Source organism: Ostrea edulis, chromosome 3 (assembly GCF_947568905.1).
Source record: "Ostrea edulis chromosome 3, xbOstEdul1.1, whole genome shotgun sequence".
Classification (NCBI taxonomy): Eukaryota; Metazoa; Mollusca; class Bivalvia; order Ostreida; family Ostreidae; genus Ostrea; species Ostrea edulis.
Genome location: NC_079166.1, coordinates 16,377,784 through 16,390,533, shown reverse-complemented (window position 1 = coordinate 16,390,533; position 12,750 = coordinate 16,377,784). Strand labels below are relative to the sequence as shown.

At 34.5% G+C, this 12,750-nt stretch overlaps 1 protein-coding gene across 1 annotated transcript in view; it reads left to right on the top strand.

Annotated features, from left to right (window-relative positions):
• LOC125675104 (uncharacterized) overlaps positions 1–7,754 on the top strand; it is a 30,291-nt gene extending 22,537 nt beyond the window's left edge. The window contains exons 13-21 of the mRNA XM_056160220.1: positions 663–800; positions 1,269–1,433; positions 1,749–1,813; positions 2,314–2,458; positions 3,827–3,918; positions 4,190–4,261; positions 4,345–4,410; positions 5,003–5,179; positions 5,586–7,754. Of these exons, the coding sequence (XP_056016195.1) occupies positions 663–800; positions 1,269–1,433; positions 1,749–1,813; positions 2,314–2,458; positions 3,827–3,918; positions 4,190–4,261; positions 4,345–4,410; positions 5,003–5,179; positions 5,586–6,507 (1,842 nt within the window). The 3' untranslated portion in view covers positions 6,508–7,754. The remainder of the gene's footprint in view (positions 1–662; positions 801–1,268; positions 1,434–1,748; positions 1,814–2,313; positions 2,459–3,826; positions 3,919–4,189; positions 4,262–4,344; positions 4,411–5,002; positions 5,180–5,585) is intronic.
• Positions 7,755–12,750: the final 4,996 nt, after the last annotated feature.

Genomic DNA, 12,750 nt, shown 5'->3' with positions numbered 1-12,750 from the left:
TATTTATACTTTTGAATCTCATAAAAAAAATCACACGTCCCTTTTTGTTAGGAACTTTTATATGCATATTTATTACAACCATACCACCAAATGAATATACATCGACCCATGTTTATGGTTTATGACCTCTGTGGATATCCATACAGTGCTATTTCATATTATCCAACGAATTAACATGGTTTATATTTTACCGATGACTAGCTTTATCGTTATTTGTTATCTCCTCATTTCTTCGTCACCTTTACAGCGACTTGGACAATGCAGATATATAAGAACACTTTTAAATATTCTCTAATTGTTTCATGCTAATTATTTTTTTAATTTCTTTCTACGTCAGCAATTAAACAATTTCACGTTAGGTTTTTCAGTTAAAAGTTTTACATACCTTTTGTTAATTTGTAGGATGTATTATAATGCAGATTTTGAATTAAATTTACGTACTTCAACCGGAAGTAGATTTATCCAACAGGTGTAATATAGAATAGTGCCCCAATCGAAGGATGGTGATATTTCATACATTATTTTTCTTAAAAAGTAAACAATAAAGCTTAAAATAAATTGAAAAAAATAGGATGCGAATAGGACATATAGAATTGATCTGTCATAATCTATACGATCGTCATATCCACTCATCGATGAAAATGTCTATAATGGTATTATAGGGCGTGAATGCAGAAGTCGGATACCGGATACTACCAGCAGGAAATGACACATTCTCTGTTGATGACCACGGCTTTATCAAAGTAGAAAATCCATCGAAACTGGATCGAGAGAGTGGAAATGGGACAATGGATATAAAGGTGTGATATATATATTTCTTCCTTCTAATTCTTCCATGACATTTCATAGTTTATCCAGACTTCCTAATTAAGTAAAAGAAATTTGTTTACATTTAAGCAGTAAATTCAATTTTTGAAAATACATGAGAGCATGACGCTTCACGCCAGCATACTTCACGAATAGCGTTAATTAGTGCTAACTGAAAAGTATACTGGCGTCAAGCGTTGCTGTTCATACACATCTACCCCTCGTGTATTTTCAAAAAACTGAAAATAATTTGTTTTATATTTACATTTTATAATCTATTTTTAAGAATAACTAACCGTCTACGTTTTAGTCGGCAAGCGAGACATGAATACTATTTAGTCACCTACTCCATCCCCTCTAGATCCGCCACTGAACCAATGTGTACTAGCGTTTCCCTTCGTTTTGGTTAACATGAAAATTTAACAATACATTTATTGAAGATGAGCATGCTTCTGTTTTAGGTCATTGCATACGACAAGAAAAGTGAGAAAATTTCCAACTCTACAGCCACCGTCCGTATAACATTATCAGATGTTAATGATGTAGCTCCTGTGTTTGAACACCATGAATATACGTTTGCATTATCTATTGCTCCTAAAAAGGGCGATCATATTGGAACAGTTAAGGTATTACGGGGGTATTTTATATGTAGTTGCAGTTCTCATTTGTTGGTTGTTTCATTAACAAAAGAAACTGATAGCTACTATGACACTACTTTACAATATGTTGAAATAATATGACGAAACTTGCAATTATTTTCTGCTAAAAGTAATATATAAAATTTTATTAAAATGTGAAATGTGTGGTTCAGTTCGGTTCATTACATAAATGTGTAAAAATGTACATTTTATTTTTATTTTTGTGATTGTCGTGAGTGATGAGAATGTACTTCTCTTTTTGTGAGTTTCATGTATGATGGGAAGGTATTTCTCTTTTTGTAGGCTTTCGACGGCGATCAAGTCAATACACCAAACTCTGACGTCAGATACCAACTAGTGAAGACACTGTATGTTTCTCATATCATTCCTCTCATACAGACTTATTAAACATGTTGGACTCTCATCTTCTATTGTTGGTATTGAGACAAAAATATTCTCTATTTTTCATAAAGAAGCAAGGTTTTGATTTCCCCTGACGACTCCCAGTGAGGTTACTCTTTATCGAAAACCAGAGAAGTGATCTTTTGCTTGCCAATAGGGTTGTGATCCTTGATACAGGATATCCTTTAACGTCCCACCCGACGGACACTACACGCAAATAAAGGCCTCGGCAACTGTCAGTTAGCGTTATCAATTTAGACTTATTTTTTCAACAACAAAAAACATCTACGAACACCTAAGACTTATGATGCTTATGGGCCGCCGTAGCAAGGAGTGTTTAACGCAGCAAAGTTTATCTCCGGTCGAGACCTTCGGTTTTAAGGTTTCTCATCCGGAAGATCTAGAAATTTCATTTCTAAATGCTATATCCCTGTATGTATAAAACTTTGTTTTCTTTGATTTGCAGATATTCACATATGTTCTCCATGAACAACCTGACAGGACTTATATCGATTAGAAAAGTGCCACCAGCAACAGCAAATCTTCTAGAGCTGGCAGTGCTGGCCGTCGATCTCGGAGAGCCAGCTCTTCAGACCGTTGCTCAAATACTCGTATCTATCACTAATCACATAATTTCATTGAGATTTTCTGGCGGTGCTTTTAATTTCTGTTTAATTGTAGCGATCGTGAAATTTGCAAAACAAACAGCGCTTTTGCTATATTTTATTGAATGAAAAGGTGAAGATAACGAACAGTGATCAATCTCGTAACTCCTTTAAGGAATACAAAATTAAGAGGGGGCAAACACGGACCCTTGGATGTACCGGAGGTGGGATAAGGTGTATAGGAGGAGTAAGCATCACCCGTCGACCGGTTACACCTGTCGTAAGCCCTATACTGTAAACGTATTATATTTGGCGTGTACGATATTTGGCGGAAATCGTTTTTTCAACAAGTTAGCGTAGATTTGAATTAGCGCATTCCTGAATTACCTTAAACATCTAGATTTACGGATGGCATTTAGCGATGTACTTGATTTAGCGGAAGCTGCGTTCCGCCAAAGGCGCTAAATAGAATACACAGCCAAATGTAATACATTTACAGTATCTCGGTCGGGTAAACGGGTAATCTCTAGTCAGATTCGGTGTGTAAAGAACAGCCTAACGATTGGCACACAATATGTAACACAGCATTTGAACCAATGACAAGTTGTATTGGCTAACTAGATCGTTATAACGACCACAGAATTTGCTTTGCTTCTACATGTTTCATTAATTCAAGAAGCTTCTTGTCGCATATACAGCAACATATCTGGCCTTATGAATTTTCAAGAAAATTTTATGAGAATGAGTTTCACCTTTTCTGCATAAAGATTTCATATAACTATGACGTAATTTTCTTATTCCTTTGTATATTATGACATCACAAAATGTGTCATTTCAGCCATTTTGTCAGGGTTTTTTCAAAAGATAGAAATGGTAAAAAAAGGAAAATAAACACTATTTCGAAATAGCATCTGTGACCTAATTTATACCACTGGAGGTTATTGATAGACGTGATATTGGAAATATACGTCTAAACATGACATTTTCTATGAAAAGCATAATTAAATATACATTGTACCGCATTCGTCCATCAGTTTACTTGGTTAAAGAATAGCTTTTCAGCTGAGGAAAATATTAAATTTCCCTTCTATATCAGGCGCAAAGCTTGAAGTTTCCTTACACTGAGAATGTCATATTAAAATTGAACCGTGTTCATTCCGAATTGGGAGTATAATAAATATTTTCATCTACATATTTTAGTTAAATTTGGTCTGGGAAAATTCAAGTAAGATAATGCAAGGTGAAGATAACGAACAGTGACACTTATATTGAAAAGAGTAAGCACAGGACAACATAATTCTACATTTTACTATTGATCAATGTTTTTGATGAAAATAAATATCAGATATCTTACGAGCTAGTATTGACTTTCAGTTGTCCAGGACTCTGGTGGTGGGGTACTCTGTGAGGTTCACTGTTCCCGAAAGTGAACCGGAAGTACGAAAACGTATTGCAGATATTCAAAAGTATGTCTCACTCAACTTAGTTCTTAAAACTCATTTCAGACATTCAAAACTATATCCCATTCAACTTTGTTCTTAAAACTCATTGAAGACATTCAAAATTGATTTTGTTCTTAAAAACAATATTTAAATCTCTTGACCCATTCTTATGAATATAATTTGATTTGATTTTTATCAGTCCATTTAACGAATTATATATGTTGCATGTACTTGTACCTTGTGTTTGAGAGGAAGGAGAGCCAATTTGATCCCGATTCCTGATTTTATTTTTCAGAGGCATTAGCGACATTCTCAATCTTCAGGTTTCAGTGGGTGACATAAATAGTGTTGATAGTAACAAGCACTCGTAAGTTTGACAAAATGTGATATTTTCTTCTTTTTTTATATTTGTTGTACTTGCACAGAATATCTCTACATGACATTTTACAGATGTTTTGTGAATATAACAGCGAAGTTCAACAATGACACACCTGTTACCGGCGATGTTCTTCAAAGGTAATGAATGAATACACAGTTAATTTTCTATGTTGTCTTTTTATTGTAAAAGATATTATCAGAGAATTGTATTGTATGCACTGTCACCATATACATAATCAATACTAACATCGTGGGGGAAAATATATGAAAAGCAAATTTTAACCATTTCCAGAGTGTATATACATGCAATTTTGAAAATAATTTGTTAAGTTTGTTGATGTATGAATACTTCTATAATTTTAGATAAATCTGTTGAATTACAATAAATATAAATGTTAAAGCAATCTTTGTCTTTCGTGATCGCTATTTGAATCTTAATTGTCCTCATGCATTGATAACAGGAGGTGGGGCCTTTTTCAGGTTCCATGTCCCTCTGCATTTCTGTAAAGAAGAACCTTAATTTAATCCATGGTTGAATATTATTTGATATTTTCCTGTAAACGTTGCATTTGCTTTCATGATAGTTATTTCATATATTCAAAACATACCATCCAGTGAATTTTAGATACTTGAGAGACAACAAGCTATGCACAGGTGACTTTGTAACGTCGCAATTCGTCAAAGATTAGTCACGATTTTATGATAAAATGATTCTGTTCTTTTGACTTAGTTTTGTTCTACAACACATGAGTGACATCCTGGCTTTGTTCTCTAATGGAGATGCAGCTAGGCAGGGTAGCACGGACGATAACTTCTCGACAGAAATCATTGCTCTCATTGCTGTTTGTGGGGTGATGTTCATCGCCATAATCATCCTCATCGGTATCATATGCAGAAGGACAAAAAGGTATAAGGAAAGAAGTTTGAAAATTTGAAAGTAACATCGATTTAGTTTAAAATCTGTAATAAACTGTTAACGCTAGATGTGTTCGCGTGTTATTGATTACATGTATTTCTTTTGTAAACCAAATGCATGGCACTTTTCTAATTGATATAAGTTCTGTTAGAATGTTCATGGAGAACATATGTGAATATTTGCAAATCAAAGAAAACATGAACCCGTATGCGTAAAGGTTCAATATAATATGCCCAATATCAGTATCATCAATTAACCAATTGTATAAATATTGGAATAGTACGTTTGAAGGTATTTTTACACGCAAATCTTATACTAGTAATCTCGTGTTTTGTGTGTATAAACCACACGCGTAAATGCCCATGTTTTTGTATAAAATTCTCTTATTCCTTATCAGGTTTGAAAGATACAAACAGCTTCACAATCACCTCACTCGAAAGAGTTCCATATATGAGTCACAAGAAATGAAGATTCATATGGACGATGAACAAACATCAGATTATAATGGCTCGCTGAACGGTTCGAATGACTTGCCAAGTCTACAGAATGCAACCACAGATGAGCTAAGAGAAGGGGTGGTATCAGCCTTTTCAAATCCAGCATATACTCTTGACGAAACTACAGTGAAATTATCGCCTGCAGAGGAAGAGGCGCAACAGAGTCTGGATGATCTTGCCAATCGACTGGATGCGGAGGACACCACTGCCATGCCGGTAGATAGTTATAACCCATCAGAGCATGAGATGGAGGTCGAAATTAAACCGGACTACGACACGCCTAATAATTATGTCAACGTTCCTTTATCATTTGAAGAGACGACTATTGTGGGTCATGAAGACGTTTCCAAATCAGTGGATGTTCCAGAAGATTATCCAATAGATGACAAGACAGAAGCTGATATAGATGTAGCAGAAGATAATAAAAACGAACCAATCGATGATAAAGATGAGCCTAATCCGGATTACGATGTAAAAGCCGTTCGCTTTTCTATGCAAGTTTTGGACGCGGGCGAAAATAAATTCCAACCATTGAAAGAAAAAGAGGACATTGTAGATGAAAGAAAGGATGAAAATTTGGGAGAAGATCAAAACGATAACGAGGCAGATAGAGAAGAACAAGAGGAAGATGCTGGAAGGCCAGGAGAAGACGTGGATGATGTACGAGAAGACTTTGAACATGGGAAGGAAGCTGACTTTGGTGATGGTATTGAAAGCGAACGCACAGACGAAGAAATTCTATCTCCAAACGAAGTCCTAAAAGATGAGAATGACTTTGAAGAGGAAAATGTTCCTCACTTTGCTTTCGATACGAAATTGTAATGTGCAGCTGAATATTGAAAGGACGAAAATCAAAATGCATTTATACTTAATTAGTGTTTAACACCGCCATGTATCTGATGTAAAAACTTTTAATCTACATTTTGAAAACAATTTCATTTTCTACTTAATAGATCAAGGAATTTCACATGAAACATAATCATTGTTTTATTTGAACACGATAGAAGAAACATGATCGTGGGTTTTCTGCAAAAAATCAAATATCGCTATACCAGTATTCATTTCTGAAGTGCTAACACTTTACTATAAAAAAAATTTCTCTTTGAATAAGTTATAGGGATTCAAAATCCTATGAAATTTACATATTTATTGGGGGGCATAATGTCTAGTTGAAAGACAGTTGTTTCATTTTTATGTAGACATAGAAAGGAGGAGGATAAAACGGGCGAAGCCCTGACCAAGTGTAATTGTAACATAGACTAATACATGTAGCAATACTGAAGTGTTTATTATGTACATTAAGTACAGATAAAGAAAGAAATGCTTAAGATTTTTATGTTCAATTTCCATCAAACGGCTATGCATATTCTTGCCATTGTAAATACATGTACTTCCAAATTGTGAATTTGAATTATTCGCTGAAACTCTTGGTTCGTGTCACTTTGTTATAAATCATTTATAATTTGTGATATTTTGTTTTGAAGGATGATTTTGGTATTTGTATAATGTATATCTTTCTATCAGTATCTTTGTGTTTGCTATCAAATATTCAGACGTTTGAAATTGCAATAATTTTCCCAAATTATCATGTCAAGTACCTTTTTACCAGTTCTTCATTACGTTTGCGCAATTCTATATATTTATATTTATCATATGAAAAGGTGAAGGTAACGAACATATGTGAACATTACAACAAAGGAACAAATGTTAATTTTACAGTGATCTTGAGAGGGTTGCGGGAGTTGCATTTCCCCTTTGGCTGAACGTTGTAAACAGAAATGGTCATTTGTGTCATTTTTGGGTCTGCAATTTTCCTTTTGGGGCGAACAAATGTACCATTTGGGTCACAAACTCTTCTTTTTTTTCGGTACTTCTCTGGACCCTCCCCTGATTCTGTACATGAAAGATATGTTTGAATCATATTAAATATATTGAGATACCGTCAGTGGTAAATGTACACATATGAAGAATATCACACTGTATTTTGAAATGTTTTATATTATTGTGAAACAGAAAATTGATGGGGCAAACTTCTATTTCTTTTATTGCAATAAATGTTGATCATTCAGGTTTTTGATATTTTCTAATTGCGTTTATGCATATCATGAACGATATGTTACCTGTACATAAGATAACACAAAAAGTTGTCTTCTGTGTCTTTTGACATATACTGAGTGATATATAGTAGAAACACATGGCTGATATAACATCTACGCGCACTGATTTTGGCTGCGAATTGTAGCGTTTACTTGATCAAGACAAAGGACTCGCAGCGGGTGTGACCGGTTGATAAGGAATGCTTACTTCTCCTAGTCAACTGATCCCACCTCTGATATGTGAAAGGTGAAGATAACGAACAGTCCAAGGTTCTGTGTTTGCCCAACTCTATTTTGTACTTATTTACGTATGGGAATTATGGGATTGATCACTGTTCGTTATCTTCACCTTTCATTCTAACTCCTGTTATGAAACGAAAATTAAAAAAAAAAAATCAGCATCATAAAGTGTCCTGTATTATGGACTCGTTAAATTCCGCGGGACTCTTTCGTGAATTTTTTGGGTAATCCTACGAATTTCAAATCACAGTAAGATCCATTATTTTTTTACTGTTTAATGTACAGAATCGATATCCAAGATAATATAGAAAAAATGTAAAACTTGATAATGCATGAAAATTTGTCCCCACGAATACAAATGTTTCCAGAGTATTGTAGAAATGCAATGATTGTTTCTCGATCTCTCCTTCCACGGAAACACTGACCAAACTTACCTTTATTGTATCTCTTATTTACGCCAATGTATATAAAATACTATCTACTGGGTGTTCTCATTACATCCAATGCACTTTATTCATATGCTGTGAATATTCCTTAGATCCAATACATCTAATCTGCATGCTGTGAATATTCCTTTAGATCCAAAACATCTAAACAAACTATTCCGAATGAAGGAAAATTGACACTCGTCGTTTCTCATGTTTTCCCAGCAAATATGTATCCGGTCAGATATCGTGCCAAACACTAATTCATAGAGCCATATGGATTTAAAACTTTTCAACATATTTCATAGGGAAATAATTTAATTGATATATATAGTGATTTGATATATATGATCCCACGGGGAAAAAAATGAAGACATGACGATTAGAAGTATTTCTCTAGTTAGAATTTAAGTTATCATAATTTTGCCTTATGAAAAAGTGATGAGAATGAAAAGTGATCAACCTCATAACAACTATAACGAATACAAAATGAAGAGTGGGACAGAAACGGACTCCTGGACAGACCAGAGATGGAATCAGGTGCCTAGGCATACCCTGTCGACCTATCACATCCGCCGTTATCCCTATATCTCTATCGGGTAAAAGAAGTAATCCGTAGTCAAAACCAATGCATAAATAACGGCCTAAATTAGAGCGAAACATTCGAAACAACATTTGATCCAATGACAGGTTTTATTAGTAAAGTAGATCGTTGAAACGAGACTGTTAAACTCCTGTTATTCATCAATAATCTACCTCGATTTAAAAACAATATCACACGCAGAACAATCTCTTGCGTATCGGGTCAGTTAAGAGACACAAACATGATATGATAGTGATAAAATGGTTGTTTTCAATTGAAAATACATGTATACAATTTTAATTGATTCATTGATGACATTTATTGTTTTATGTTCTATTTTAGACGATGTGCTTTTAGGTTCTGCCATGAAGAGATGTATCTCTATCAAAGGTAATGTGGATATGGTTGAAAATGGGGACCTGGAATCACTTATTATAAAAGGTTCTAAATTCCGACAATCTCAGTCTTTTAATTGGTGACAGAACTTCATCTCTATCATGAATTCTATCGAATACGATTGGCTAAATATGAAGAAAGAAAAACTTGATACCTTGTAGGAATTGATAAAAGGTGTGAGAGGAATATTAAAATCATGTATGAGGGACCTAAAAATAACCGTGCATATCATACGTGTATATACTTCTGCGTTTAATAAATCAGAAGTGATAAAATAATTCGATAGGTTACATGAGGTATATGATTTCGTCCCAGCTGACAAAGCTTGTAACAACATTGTCTTTGTTTGTAAGGCTCATTATTACAACTGTATTTTAATCGATTGTCGCATGAATTCCACATTTCGTAATACTAGGTACATTGTATATTCCAACTTTAATTTCAACAGATGAAATTGTTCAAAATCATGCTTCAGATTTAAACACACTTGATACTCCAGTCAATGGAACAAATGAACATGAGTTTCCTTCCTATACTTGATTCCTAAACTTCACAAAGAACCTTACAAACATAAATATACTGCTGGATCCAGTAGAAGGAAAGGTGAATGTAACGAACAGTGATAAATCTCATAACCACTGTAATGAATACAAAATAAAAAGCTAGGAAAACAAGGACTCCTGTATATACCAGAAGCGGAATCAGGGGCCCGTTTTACAAAAGGTCGTAAGTCTTAAAATTAGTCATAAGACATAACTTACGATGTGAGACCGTTTTACAAAGATTTAGGATTTACGAGTTACAATGAAATTTGGCCTTAAGTCTACGACCGCCCGGGGGCGACCCTATGTCCCAAGTTTTGTCGTAAGTGCTCCATAAAATCTTTGTTACTATGGTTATTAAAATAATTCAACATGGCTGCATTTCTAATGTTTAATGTTATGAATGAGACTCATAAAAAACGTGCGTTGCGGGTGTTTCGCGATAGAAATAATCCGTTGGACTACCTCAGTGATGTTGAGGTAGTCGAGAGGTATCGTTTGCCCAGACGGTATCTCTACGAGTTAACAGATTTAGTGCGGGGAGACGTAGAGCACCCTACAAACCTAAGCAAGGCTGTACCAGCTGTTATTCAAGTACATACCATGATTCATTATTGTCTGCACACATAAAGGCCTGTCCTGCCTCCTTTGTTTACTACAATGCGTCACTTCCTCTGATGACTGCGTCACACAAAATGTGGTTACGTACTCGTATATTTCCGTCAGTGCGCGGATCAAACAAATGTAGCAAGTGTGTGCCATAGGACCCATTGCAATGTTTTTTTTTACAATGTTTGTATATTCCCGCATAGACCATACTTTTTCCAATGACCATGCTGATGTTGACTACTTCAAGCATTTTTAAAAAGAATATGCATGTCATATCAGATCTTATTTCGACACACCCATCCACACGTAGGCCTAGTTATGTACGCCTATATTATACATGTATGCACTTACATGTACTAGTACATCATTTATATGCACGGTGTTATCCAATATCATGGTAGATTTATACCAATTATTAGTATGTATGAGAAAGACACTGTATTGGGAAAAAATTGTGAGTGAATTAATCCCTAACCCTTTTCCACGTCCGCCCCCATCCATTAAATTATCAGTTAGGCTTATTAGAATGTTTGTAATGTATTTCAAATGGAAAGGAAATTGTGAGTGAATTAATTAATTAATAACTAAACCCCCCCCCCCATTATACCGGTTATTAGTATTTATGAAACAATAGACGGTGTTGCATTTTTTAATGTGTGATTGAATGCCCCCCCCCCCCCTAACAAGTACCATCATCCATCATATTGCTTGTTATATAGCCATTAACGAACTGCAAATATTCACCTTTACGTCCTATATTAGACCACTTGATACAGCCACGTACCTGTAAAATTATGATTTTATATCGCCTAGTATATCATGTATATTATAATACACAAGAATAACTCTTATTTAGAATCTAACTTTTAAAAAATCAACTTAATTTCCTTGATATTGGAAATCTGTAATTAATATTAAGATAATTAGGAATATATATAATTTGAGATCAAATAATAAGTCTAATTATTCATATAATATGCATGCATTAGCACAACTAACTTATAATTAGCCATCTGACCCCCCTCCCACCTTAGTCTTGTAACTCGAATATAAATGCATGTACATTTGTATATACAATATATGTAAAAACAAAATGCTTGCTTATAACATACTATGCAGTAATTAAGAATTGTTTATATGTACATGTATTGATCAGCTTCAAATGGTTAACATTCAATCAACAGGTTTTGGCTACAGTCAGGTGTCTAACTACACCCCCCCCCCCCACCCCTTTGATTTATTTTGGCGATATTTTCTTCAAAATGTGTGGATTCCCTGTCTATCCCATCCCAATTTAGGTAGTCGTTTCACTGTTAGTATGAATTAGTAGTTTATTAATTAATGTATCAATTAAGATTGTATGCCAACATGTTTGGTAAATCAATAGATTGAATTGAATAAATTTACTTCGCTTAATTAGCAATGTAAATATATAATTCAAAGTTAATTTGCTCCAATTTTCTTTCCTCCCCAGTGTCTGTGCGTCAAAGCGTCGGGTTTCGCGCGGTATCTATGTTCAATTCTACAACTTCATGCGCTGAAGAGTTCCATATACGACTTGCGACAAAAGAATTCACGATATACGATTACGGTACGTTTTGTAAAACGGTCCTACAATCTGTCGTAAGTTCTTCAAATTTATGACTTAGGACTTAAGATTTACGACTTTTTGTAAAACGGGCCCCAGGTGCCTAGGAGCACTAAGCATTTCCTTTCGACCGATCATATACGCCGTGAGTCCTATATCTTGATCAGGTAAACAGAGTAAATCGTGGTAATAATAATATACAGGATTTCACAATTAGTTATATAAACTAGTTTACACTGTGGTCCTGTCTATAACATATATACGTATCGAGAACATATATCACAAAGCATGGAAATATCACAATTTATATACATACATATAAGAACTAAATGAAAAGAGAGAATAAACATACGCGTATCATTGAGGATCAAAATAATGTTTTAGATAGCAACATTCCATTATCACCTGAATATGGTGTTTATATATCTCAACTGATTCGATATGCAAGAACCTGTTCTGCTTATAGTCATTTTTTAAATCGAGGTAAGCTACTGACAAACAAGTTGATGGTACAGGGGTTTCAACAGTCTCGATTGAAGTCAGTATTTCGAAAATTATATGGTCGTTATAACGATCTAGTTCGTCA